Source organism: Leiobunum rupestre, chromosome 10 (genome assembly GCF_980474605.1).
Source record: "Leiobunum rupestre chromosome 10, qqLeiRupe1.1.hap1, whole genome shotgun sequence".
Taxonomy (NCBI): Eukaryota; Metazoa; Arthropoda; class Arachnida; order Opiliones; family Sclerosomatidae; genus Leiobunum; species Leiobunum rupestre.
In genome coordinates this window covers 38,601,509-38,614,763 of record NC_143393.1, presented here as the reverse complement: position 1 = coordinate 38,614,763, position 13,255 = coordinate 38,601,509, and the positions used below count along the sequence as shown (strand labels likewise).

Below are 13,255 nucleotides of genomic sequence, written 5' to 3'. Positions count from 1 at the left end.
ATATTATAACTCAAGTCTGAAGAAATTAATATAGTTGATATTTTACCCTTAGAAGTCTTTACAACGTCCTAGTTTTTAAAGATGCTTATTGAATGATATACCAGGAGCTAAAATAAGGATTTTTTAGAACTACCCAAACTAAACTAAACCCCAAAACATAATTTCAATGACAAATATTTTAACACAATTATGGGGTGGCGGAGTGGTTAGCGCTTTCGCCTCGCAGCAAGAGGAGCCGGGTTCGATCCCAGCTTGTGGCACAGGCTGAAAACTCGGAACAACTCCTTCCGCGTTGAGTTTGCAAGTTATCTCCCCGCTGGTTTAAGGTTTTCCCAACGAGCACTTCGGTTTCCCCTTCCATAAAAACTAGATTGAGGATAACGTTAATAGTTAGTGTAGGGAGCTGTTGGCTCGCGTGGCTTGCCACCACCCTCCTACGCGTTGTAACCCGGCCACCTGAATTAATGGCTTTAAAAGTCGCTTGATGACTTAGCCTAGCTGATTATTATTATTATTATTATGATAAAAGACCCGTCCCATGGGGTAATCAACTATTTTAAATTTTCATACTTTTTTGCGATAAATTAACGTGGAATAGCACTGGCCAAATCCGATTTTAGACTAGTTTAGGCCCTGTGTTATACCCCCTTTAACAACCGTTTTCTCTTTTTGTATAATTCATTTTCTCCTATTTTTATTTTCCCCCCAATTTTCTTCATTTATTTCCACCAATAAATTTCCTATGATTCCTTTAAAGGATTCCGAAATATTCAGCGTTCACCCCGAGCGGATCACGGCTAGCTTGGAAGGTAGACGTAAATTGAAATTCAATCGCTCTTATGGAATAGTTTTACATTTACGTTAAAGTAATCGCTTATTTTTCTTCGTGGTAATCTGGAGTTTTATTAATAGAAACTAGAATATCGGTCTTTCTCTTTTACGCGTTGGTGGGAAAGTTGGCCAACTTTAAAGGCGGAAGATAAGAATAATTTTCGAAAGAGGAAATTCGAGATGGCCACGTTTCCGCGGCGAGGATTGTTCCGAGGCTCATCCGACGACACGTTGGCCGTTCGCGTTGTTCCGTATGTGCTTTTCAAGATAAGGAAATGTCGTTTTTGTTTGCGAAACCAAATTCCTCTTATCAGGAGGAAGTGCTGTCGATTCAGTTTGACAGAGTTGGCCTTCCTCCATCTTAGGGTGATCCCATATTTTCTGTATTGTTTAGGGTTCATACAGACCTGGAAATATCTAGGAATTAGATGACCGACAGAAATATCGGGGAAATTTCCATTGTTTGACCAAAATCGGGGAAAATTATTTTTAGCATAAATCGGGGAATTTTTCGATGTTAAGCAAAAATCGTGAAAATTTTCATTGTTTGACCAAAATCGGGGAAAATTATTTTTTAGCATAAATCTGGAAAATTTCCATTGTTTGACCAAAATCGGGGAAAATTATTTTTTAGCATAAATTGGGGAATTTTTCGATGCTAAGCAAAAATCGGGAAAATTTTCATTGTTTGACCAAAATCGGGGAAAATTATTTTTTAGCATAAATCGGGGAATTTTTCGTTGTCAAGCAAAAATCTGGAAATTTTTTTTTTGACCAAAATCGGGGAAAATTATTTTTTAGCACAAATCGGGGAATTTTTCGATGTTAAGCAAAAATCGGGGAAAGTTCTATTGTTTTGCCAAAATCGGGGAAATTTTCATTGCGTAGCTAAAACCGGGGCAATTTAAATTTTTAGCATAAATCTGGGAAATTTTCGTTGTTAAGCATAAATGGGGAAACATGAGAGATTTTGCCCAAAAGAATAAAAATTTACAACCCAAAGGTTTTCTTATTAAAGATTATTATTTCTCTTGTATATTATTATAAGGATTTATTATAAGGAACCATTTTACCGGGTTGGTGCATGACCTGGAAAACCTGAAACAGTCAAAAAAATTGTAAATGGTTCCAAAAAGTCAGGGAATTAGAAAATGGCCCCAAAAGTCAGTGAATTTTAATACGAACCCAAAATATCAGGGAAAGACATTTTTGAAAAATGTAATAATAAATACATATTAAATATTATGCAAGATATTATGCACCGCATTGACTGCATTGGTGTATTTACGCCATGCAGGGAAAATTTGGCAAATCGTTCAGTGAAATTTAACAAGGAAATTTAGAGGTTGAGTTAGCAATGACAATCATGGAGAGTTACAATCTTTAAGTGCTTACGACGTAATAAGATAACTTACCTGTTTTATTGAGCTTATCTTGCACCTGGAAAAATCAGAAATATTAGTGGGAAAACTTGGAAATATCATTGAAATCGGTTGTTCTACATTTCTGAAATTTTTTCATAATCTTTCCTATATTTTTATAATATATTCAGGGTTGCCACGCATCAGGGAAAACAGAAAATCCAGGGACCTTAAAAATGGGCCTAAAAAGTCAGTGAATTTGAGGAATTCGTTAATAGTCGGGGGGAAATTCCGGAATTCAATTTTATCTTGACACTTTTTGAAGGTAATATTACACTAGTCATTTAATTAATTGAAATCATAAAAATTAAAATTTGTTAAAATTAATAATTAAATAGTCTTGATTGTACGAGTCGTGATTTCAAGACTTGATTTAATTATTAGTTAATTGAAAGTTTTACTATTTTTTTTATTTAGTGCTTTTTATCAGAAGTTGGGTATTAGTCTAGCTGATTATTTTTTTTTAATCCTCTCTTAAAATGGTCAGGGAATTTGTTTCTGAATATATTGTGGCAACCCTGATTTGGGTTAAAATCCGAATGAAAGTGATAAAGGCATTCGTTCTAGCAACGTTCAAATATATCCCTTCGTGAGACGTACGCGAGTTTCAAGGTTTAAAATAAAAATAAGTATGACAATTAGCCAAAATTATCAGAGTTATCGGTCAAGGTTTAGTTCTCAGGGCCCCATAGGGCGAAGGCGAAATTTAATAACTACTACAGGGTTCATACAGACCAGGAAAACAGGGAAATAAATTGTAGACAGAAAAGTCATGGAAATGGAAATTAATATTTTTTTAATAAATAAAATCGGGGAATTTAATATTTGTTAGTAAAAATCAGTGAAATTTAATATTTGTTAGTAAAAATCAGTGAAATTTAATATTTGTTAGTAAAAATCAGTGAAATTTAATATTTGTTAGTAAAAATCAGGGAAATTTAATATTTGTTAGTAAAAATCAGGGAAATTTAATATTTGTTAGTAAAAATCAGGGAAATTTAATATTTGTTAGTAAAAATCAGGGAAATTTAATATTTGTTAGTAAAAATCAGGGAAATTTAATATTTGTTAGTAAAAATCAGGGAAATTTAATATTTGTTAGTAAAAATCAGGGAAATTTAATATTTGTTAGTAAAAATCGGGGAAATTTATATTTGTTAGTAAAAATCGGGAAAATTTTTAAGGGATCAGAATGTTTGCCTTGAAACGTACAAACAATATCCATTAATTTTTTGACAAAAGATTTGCCTTTATAACTTCTCTTAAATGAAACCAAATGAGTTATAAACTTATAATGTCGATCACGAAATTGTTGCGTTTTCATGAAAGATTTGGTTAAGTTAGCAATTACACTAGGTACGTGTTGGCTACATAATTAGATAGCCTCAATCAAAACTAAGGTTTTATCTTGAATCATTTGGTGTTTTTGTACCTTGGAAAACCAGTATATATATCATGGAAATCGATTTTCGCTGTATCAGCAAGCACTCAGTTCGGTTCAAGTCGAGTGTCATTCTCAAAAAACGGTTCTGTCAATAATTTAACATCAAAACAATTGAAAGCATCATTCTTATCTTTATGTTCAAGGGGATTATGACAAGGCACAATACCGCATATCGTTTCTTTAGATTTCTAGATGAAAAAAAAGTACAAAAATCATGGTCATAAAATATTTTATTAATTTCAAACTGACCGTAAAAGTACGCTTAGCCGCTCGACTCCGTTTGGGCATGTTAAAAATGTGTCGAAAGTGTCGCCGACCAATACTACTCATTTAATTTTTTAATTACAAAAATAACTCAAAACAAAAACACATTAATTCAGGGCAACGGTAACAGATATATAATTAAATTGCGTTTTAAAAGTGCTATTTTTAAATTTTTTACTTTAATGAAATTCTGTGAAGGAAAAATAACCGTTCGGACACGACCTTCTGTTTAGCAAAAAGTTGGGCTGTTCGATTAGTTGTTTCAGGCAATCGAGTCGGTTATCGAGTGTCAATTTTTTTTTCATCGAGTATTCGAGTCGAGTAATATTGAAGTAGAGTCGAGTAATCGAGTACTTGATTAAGGGGAAACTTTCTCTTATTCGAGTCGAGTAACTTAAAAAAAACCTCTATTAATATTTTTGACGAGTCGGTTTATTGAGTACTTCATTAGGAGCTGGTTTTATTCAAGTAATGATGAAATTAAATTTAAAAGGAGTATAAAGTAACTTTCAATGCTGAAAAATATTCCTATAATTTAAATGAACCACAGTTTCCACAACTTTGGAAGTACCGTTTATTGTCCCCCCAAAAGTTGTAAAAACTCCTCTTTGAACTTTGAAGCAACGAGGATAGAAAAAACAAATACTCGACGAGTTTAGAGAGCAGCTTATTGGAGTAATCGGGTACCCGACTATGCAATTTTTTGGTACTCTGTAATCGACGAGTATTCTCCAATTACTTATTCGAGGTCCAGTTCGAGTACACGACCTCAAAATAGGCCGAATACTCGGATGATGTTCGAATACTCGCACAGGCCTACCAAAAACGTTCGCTATAAAAGCAATGATTGGTCGCCGGCCCTTTGATCTTAGTAGACTTTTTAAAGGAGGGTTGTCTTGATTTAAATCAAGTGTATTTTTAAATAAATCATTGATTTAATTATATATATATACTTCAATGTATTTATGAAAATGTATAAAAAAATGGTTCTTTAGGAAATTAAATTCAAAGAAAATGAAATTAAATTTTATTATTAATTAATAATTAAATTTAATTAAAATTAATTTAAAATGTAGTTTACGTTATCGCTGCACCCAAATTATTGATCAATTTGTCAAGAAAACAGTTATAAATGATAAAACCTTAAAAATCAATAAAAAATCCGATTTAAACCAAATAAATCGATTTTTTTATTAACAACCCTGCGGCCACGCCTACTTTTGCGCCAAGTTTGAAGTAAATGAAAAATGGATTTTTAATCGATTAAATTTCTATCAACAAATCGATAGAAAGCTGGTTTATTTTTCCTTTTCATTCTACCTCTAACCGAAGCTTCAAAGAAAAACCAATATTTTATTAAATTATTGTTTGACACCTGGAAGGTTTATAATTTACTTTTCTGATGTATAGTCAAGTTAATTCCAATTGAATTATCATCGATAAACATCCGTTAAGCTTTTTAACTGGTCAATAATATTAAGATTTGAAGGTGGTTTCTCTTCACCTGTTCTCGGACTGAAAGTGTACTCTTTTTACCCTAAAACGTTTTATTCGCCTGTTCCGGGTATAATCATTAATCCGGCCCATAAACCATTGGCTTTTTCCGGAGTATTAGGGCTACTCTTTTTACTCCTTCTGAAAAGGAGGTGTCAAGGAGAAAATCGGATTTTGCCGTCTGCTAGCCAGAATTTATCCGCTGAAAAGGCCACAGGCGGCCATTTTCGAAGAACGTTTTTACTCCGACTCAAACTATTCGCCACCACAGAATCGGAGTATAATGACGTCATAGTGTTACTCTTCTTACCCTACTCCGAAATCCCGGAACAAGCGAAAAGAAACCACCTATTGTACCTTAAAAGCTACAACGCTCTTAGAACTTACGGACTTTGACCTCAAGCTCACGTTTTCAGTCCATTTCTTAGTTTTTTTATACAAATTATTTAAAAAACATGGTTGCGTTTATTTTTATTAAATGGTTTTTGTTACTTAAATTTTGATGTTTGTAAATATTTTTATCAATTTATTTATTAGCCTTGTAAAGATTTTACGTTTAACCTAACTCAATAAATAATATCGCTAGCTCTATTTACGAAAAATCGAAGCTAAAATCAACTTCGTGTTGTCTATCAAAATTGATCGACCGAAATCGATAGAGTTTAAGTTACGCTGGATTTCATGAAATACATTTTGATAATAGTTAACCAAATATTTAATTTTTATATTATATATATATTCTGGAATTACTTTAACAATATCGGATATTTGGAAATATACGTTTTGTCAACGGCGAATAATTATTTTGATGTACTCTTCCATACTATTATTGCCAATTTTTAATTACATTCGGCGTTTAAAATTAATTTCGAAAAGTGTTAAGTTGATTGAAATAATGTAACCGCTGGTTTATCTCAATTTAATATTAATCGTTTAGTCATGTTCCACCTTACTAGAAAATTTCAATTTTCAGTAATTATGTCGTCTTTTGGTTTTCTAAAACCCTCGCTTCTTCTAAAAAGTATGAGGTTATATTCCCTTCAAAAATAACTCGTTCTTTGGCAGTAGAGTGGAGTAAATTGAAAATGTGTACTATTTCCAACAGGGATTCTAATTTCTCGAATAAGTGCTCTAGATTTTTTGAAACCAACTCTACATTATAAGTTTGAAGCTCTCTCTCACCGCGAAATAGAGTACGACATAATTTCCAAACGTGTAGGGTCGGTGACCCGCCACGATAACCTAGCAAAATAAAGAGATTAAGCTCTCGACGTTATACGTCCAGGCTTCCACGGAGCTCGGCTTCATCTCGCTTCTTAACTCTGCCTCTAATGAGAATATTATCTACATAGGATTGCAACCAGTCAGGGAAAATGCGAGGCAATTTGAAAATAGTCCAAGGAACGTTTTTAGGAATTTGTAAAAAATAAAGTCAGGGAAAATCCTGGAATTTCCATTTCTCTTGAAACATTTATGAAGGTAATTTTACTTTAGTTCTGTGATTAATTCTGTAATTATTATTTAGTTCCTTAAACTGTCAGGTTATTCTTAAACGTTGCAATAAAACGTTTTTAGTTAAAACACTGAATTCTTAAATATAATAATAATAAAAATCAGCTAGGCTAATACCCAAGCCCCAAGTCATCAAGTGACTTTTGAAGCCATTAATTCAGGTGGCCGGGTTACAATGCGTAGGAGGGTGGTGGCAAGCCCTGCATGCCACGCGAACCAACAGCTAATAAAAAAAAATAATAATAATAATCAGCTAGGCTAATACCCAAGGCACCACCTAAGGCCTAAGTCTTCAAGCGACTTTTTGAAGCCTTTAATTCAGGTGGCCGGGTTACAATGCGTAGGAGGGTGGTGGCAAGCCCTGCATGCCACGCGATCGAGCCACCAGCTCTCTACACTTACTATTACCGTTAACCTCAAAAAGTTTTTACGGAAAGGGGAAACCGAACAACTCGAGCGAAAACCCATTTAACCAGTAGGGAGAGAACTTGCAAACTCAACGCGGGAGTAGTTCTTTCATAAAAGGGAAACAAAGTAAAATTTTGACTATAAAAAGCTCAAAGAAAAATCAGGGAATTTGATAATGACAGTTAAAACAAATCTATATTTATTGGAAATCGTTGTTAATGGTTTGGTCAAAAGCAAAGCTGATATTTATAAAATATTGAACGACCGAATTTGGCCTACAAAAATAAGCGTGTGTTCTATTTTCAGTCTATTTGACGTGCCCTCCAATGTTTTGAGTTCCAACCGTACTTTGTACCAGTTTCCCTCCAAAAAAATCCTTTAATCTGGTTCATTACTGTTATTTTTGGTATGATGGTTTAAAGTTATATTGATTATCAGTTACAAATCGGGTTTGTTTCTTTTAAATTAAATATTATTGTGATAAGTTTTTTATATAAGTTTACACCAAAAATATTTTCAACGAAATTTCAAAATGTTTTATGAATTATTTAAAAATCTAATTTTTCTAAAAATTAGACAATAATAAAAAATATCTGTACAGTAAAAAATAAAGCGTTTTAATTCCAAAACGAATGCTTTTATTATGGCAAATTTGTTGTTCACCACTAGCTATAACCTAATTAAAACTATTTTCAAGAGATTTCACAAGAACAAAAATATAAAATATATTCATTGTACGCGCTTTAATCTCTATTGTGTTTTCGTCGCCTAAAAGCCAAATTAACGTAACTTTATTCGCAAATCTTAAAAAGATACGTCGATTTGGCTTTCAGGCGACTTTTTCCAAAACTAAATGTGCCAAAGTAAATTTAGTCAACTTTTTTGTTAATTTTTCTCAATTTTAGCATTAAATCATGCCCCTAAAATTCATCGATGAATTTTGATTTCAATTGAGCTACAAAAATTGACATTAATTTCTATTCAAAAAGATTTCCATTTGTTAGTCGTATAAGACCCTCTCCTGAGGGTCGCTTGGTAATTAATGAGACATTGAGAACAATTAAAATCAAAGACAATTAGTTTTGTTTGGCGAAGAGTTGGATTTTTCATGCTAGATTCTTAAACCTTCAGGCCACAATAGGGACTTGGCAGTGCTACGTCACAGTTTTTTTTTCCAATAGTTTTTATCCTGGGGAGAAAAAGTATACCAGAATGGCGGCCATGGCCAAAGGTACGGCGTGACGTCATGCTGCCAAGTCCCTATTTGGCCACAATTCAGTTTCGGTCATCGCGGTTGCGACGGACCGAACTAAGTAACGATTAACGCGTTAAAAATAGGCCATCCATCAGAAGGGAAATCATTTGACGTCGTTCGGACTTTGATTGGTTCTTCCTTGTATATTGCAGGCTTCAAGACGAGCGTAACTACGACAGGTCGGGCTACTATTACGACCGGACATCGCCCGCCGAGAGGGACACGTACGTCCGGCGTTCCTTGGGCCTCGGAGGCTACCACGACGATGAGGCCTACCCGGTCAGTAGAGGGAGATCCCGAGACCGCTACATCCGGACCGCGACCGCTGGCGGGAGCGGAGCTTCGGCTTACCAGGACGCCAATGAAAGGTAACCCATCCACCGAAAAGAATTACAACCCAACCCTGAAACCCGCCGCCTCTATAGACGCATTCACATATTGCCTACAGGGAAATATGAAAAAAGGGGTGAAATCCACCCGAGGTACCTTCCTCTTTAATAATGTTTGAGGTAGATGGCGACACTATAAAGTTTATGAAAAGTAAACTTTTTTAAAAAGTTATTAATTAATTACTAAATTATAGTACTTTAAATTCTTATTAAAAATATATAATTTTTGTCATTTAAATTAACAATTAATTTTAACAGTAGTCAACACTCAGCCATAGATAGCGCTATAATACAATTTTAAACTATCCAATCAGGGAAGATAATTTTGTATTTTAAACCTCGACAAAACCGTTCTCCACTAAAAACTGAACTTTAAACCAATCGTTGAAAATCAAAATTATGACGTCATGTTGCTATCAGAGCGCCATCTACTAACAAATAACGCCATCACCACGTTACCTCGGATGAATTTTACCCCTTTAAAGTCGTCTTTGCCCGACAAAAATTGTAAATCGATCTATTCTCGTTGACATTTGCCAAGTCTACCTTTTCTTTCTTTCAAACCAACAATGGTTCGAGTATCCTTGGAAATGTTTCCACCCTACCAAGTATCACGCTATTATATATTAGACAAAAGTACTGTGGTACCGACGGAACGGCGTGGTCCTAACCTTCTCGAAAAAACACGGCTTAAATAGTTCTTTTTGTAAAATAACCTTGGCCATCTTGTTGAAATGTTGCCTCCCCGCTTCAGCTGTGGATTCGTTTTCTCTCCCACTAAAGAGCTTATGAACTCATTCTTAGGCATTGGCTGAACTGTTCCAGGGTAACATTTCAACAAGTTGGGCAAGCGTAAAGATATTTTATAAAATCAACTATTATGTACATTTTCGTTTATTTCACTATTATTAAAAGTATATTTAAAAACCATTATTATTATTATTATTATTATTATTAGAAGTATATAACATATCCCGTACGAAAGAAGTACGCATCTACGATGAAAAATGAGGCAGTTTTTATAGGCGTAATTTCCCCCGCCAAAACAACACAAATTTCACTTTGTAAGGATCTTATATTGTAAAAGTATTAGTTTTTGAAAATCACAACATGATGTATTTCGCCCGACACTATTTTTTTCCCTTTATGATATACGTCTGTTATTATTATCTTAGCCAAGTTCATATCTGTATTTTTATCGACTAAAGGACCGTTCACACTTTCAAACTTGTTTATGTCAGTTCTAGTTGGCTCAACTAGTTCGTCCGACACTAAATGGAAATCAGATGACATTATGACGACTCAACTCTACTATAGGTGTTTTCATAAAATCCCCATCAAAAACAGCCTAGGAGGTGGTATACTCTAGGAAGGGACATGTAACTAGCTGTAGTCTTTGGTTTTTATTGATTTTTCGGGAAAAATGTTTGCCAGCTTATTGACGTACATTCATGCGAGTCGCGCCGACGGTTTTAGAACTGGAACGTACTGAACTGAACTCCCATCAAAGACTGAGGAGGCTATTTTTGTCGGGGGGGAAAACAACATAGCTGGATTTTATGAAAACACCTATTCGCGCTTAAAAAATAAATGACAACCACTAGTTAGAACAGGCTTCCTTTACTTTATAACGTTTGTGTTTTATTTAATATCGGCATAAGTGTATAATATTGTTACATAAGTGTGACACTTCCTCTTCTTCACGTGCAAACGTTTTACTGAGAGCTATTAACAAGACAGACTGCATTACGGGCTTCGTCGCCGTTTTGCGTGCGCTTGTTAACGCGTCACACGTAGCCTTTGACAGCGCCTCGCTAGGGGGAGATTTTCCTCTTGTGATGACGTCACTCCGTTACTAGCCCTCAGTAAAATATAACCCAAAGTGACAAAATTATTTAACAATATTATAGACTTATGATATCGGTAGTTTGCTTATTTGGGTGAAATTATTCCGGATAAACTGTTTATATTCGAAAGGCAATTGATTATAATAACCCATTGTTGAAGTTTGAAAGTTGATATTTCCCGTAGTTTCCCAAATAATTATCCCTTGAAATGTTTCGGTTGATTCGACATGTTTGGGCCATACGTCGTTCTTCTTTGTCGCGTCTATTCGCGGTTCCAAGTAGTGACTTAATTACCTCCAGAGGTAATAAGGCCTGGGTTATTCGGTCTGCTCTATTAAGTTTCGGATCTATGGCCGTTTTGTTTGGCAAAATCGCTTTCACTCTTCTACAGTATCCATAATTCTCTGCCTTCGAATGTTTAGTGTACATTGCGTGACCTAAAAACGTTCGCAAAACCCCGACTGTGATTTTTCCCTTTTTTGTGGGTCGAAAAGTCGTTAAACAGAGCCCCGTTCGGATATGATGTATTAGAGACAATAATCTTTACATTTTTAATTGGGATTCTAATCTCCACGCAATTAATTATCTCTTCATGTCGCGATTGAGAAATCATAAATCAAAATTTACGGAATGACAAAAAGGATAATCAACTATAAAGTTAATTGAAATTGACCTAAGGAGAAATGAAAAATAAATCCACATTTTTAATGGATGAAATGTCAATAACACTTCAATAGGAACGATTTCCATCAAATTATTTCCCATTAAAATGGACAATGTGGATTAATTATAAATTTAAAACTTCTCTAATTACCAATATACCATTTTTTAAAAGGCAATTTCGGTAAAATAAGTTTACCGAAAAGCTACTCAACTGTGCACAATTTCAATTTAATTTTATACCTACAAATAGTTTTTGATCTATGACTATAACATGTCTTTTGTTCCCACGAACTATAAAATTCCGAAAATGTTCAGTTTCGATCGAAGGATATCCGGTTTTCTAGCTGCCTGCAGAATTGTCTTGGACGTAGAGCCACTACAATAGACAGGTTAAGGCACCCTCTTGAACACGTCTAAGAGGAACTGGTAGGAGTGTGCAGAGTGTAGCTACGTCTGCACTCCGACATGACTCCCCGTTCACGGCTCCCCGAGGGCAGGCTTAACTTGTCTGTTACGAAATGATCACAATCCCATTTTCTCAAACGACCAAATTCCGCGGTTCAATGAGGCGTCGTACGATGCTGATTTTCCGTTTCTTCGTTAGAAATCAAAACCATTTCGGCGGACATCGGAACCGGCAACATTTCGATCAGCAGAGGTATCCTTCTTCGGGCGGATCGGAGCAGTACTCCGTTTCCGCCGCTGCCGAAGACAGAGAAAACTCCGCCAGTACCAGGAACGGAGGTACTGGCGTCACCGCCGCCGCTTCCAGAAGGCCCAGCGTCACGGTCCCCACCGTCACTTCGACGGTGACTTCTCCTCCGCACAATAACAACCCCAACAACAACGCCGCCAGCAACGGCAACGCCGCCACTACAACAAACGTCAGTAGCAGCAACGGGTAAGAACACCGACCATCGCTTACCTTCGCTTCGCTATTGGGTGACGAGCCGTTTCTAAGTACGTTTGAATTGGTTCCTTTTGTCAGAGGCGCGACTGGTACGAGGCAACAAAGGCGGACGAAAAAGGCTTCAGCCTCAAGGTCGCGTTCTCGATCGAGGTCCAATTCTCACTCTAGGTCTCGATCGAGTTCGAGGAGTTCCAACGCCAGCGGCTCCTCGAGCGTTTCCTCCAAGTTAAGAAGTAGTTCCAGTAACAGTTCCAGCCGGTCCAGGTCCCCTTCTAAGTCAAGATCGCCAGCGTACGTCTCTTTCGCTCTATGCATTCCGAATCGTGCCCGGATGAAACGAGACCTTGTTTTCAATTGCAGAGCCTCTCATTGCAGCCAGAGCAGTGGGAAAAGCGGGCGTGTGGGGGAGCGGGCGGCCAGTGCCATTACGGGTCCCGCGCCGCCCTCGCTACCTTTCATTCAGTCGGCGGTGACGACGCCCTCCGGTACCATGGTCAGCAGCAGCAGCGGCGCGGGAGGAGGGAACGTCATGGTCGCGTCTCAGGTCACGTTACCACCAAACAGTGGCATCGCCACTCTGGCCTCGTCCTTGTCCGAGAGTAATTGTTGCGACAAGGACGACAAGAGGCCCTTGGGGATCTGCGTTCGGAATCTTCCCGTTCGCTCCACGGACACCAGTTTGAAAGATGGGCTTTTTCACGAGTACAAAAAACACGGTAAAGTCACCATGGTCAAAGTTATTGGCCAAGGCATTGACCGTTACGCTGTCGTTTGTTTTAAAAAGTAAGTCGCGCGCTGAAGAAATCAAGGCGCTAAT

General features: G+C 36.4%; 1 protein-coding gene across 5 annotated transcripts in view; it reads left to right on the top strand.

Moving 5' to 3' along the window:
* spen (spen family transcriptional repressor split ends) overlaps positions 1 to 13,255 on the top strand; it is a 91,418-nt gene that overhangs the window by 58,796 nt on the left and 19,367 nt on the right. For 4 of the 5 annotated variants that reach the window (XM_090161320.1, XM_090161321.1, XM_090161322.1 and 1 more), the window contains exons 3-6: positions 8,782 to 8,997; positions 12,133 to 12,429; positions 12,517 to 12,729; positions 12,799 to 13,221. In XM_090161320.1, coding sequence (XP_090017446.1) covers positions 8,782 to 8,997; positions 12,133 to 12,429; positions 12,517 to 12,729; positions 12,799 to 13,221 — 1,149 coding nt within the window. The remainder of the gene's footprint in view (positions 1 to 8,781; positions 8,998 to 12,132; positions 12,430 to 12,516; positions 12,730 to 12,798; positions 13,222 to 13,255) is intronic. The other variant, XM_090161319.1, reaches the window with a different exon arrangement.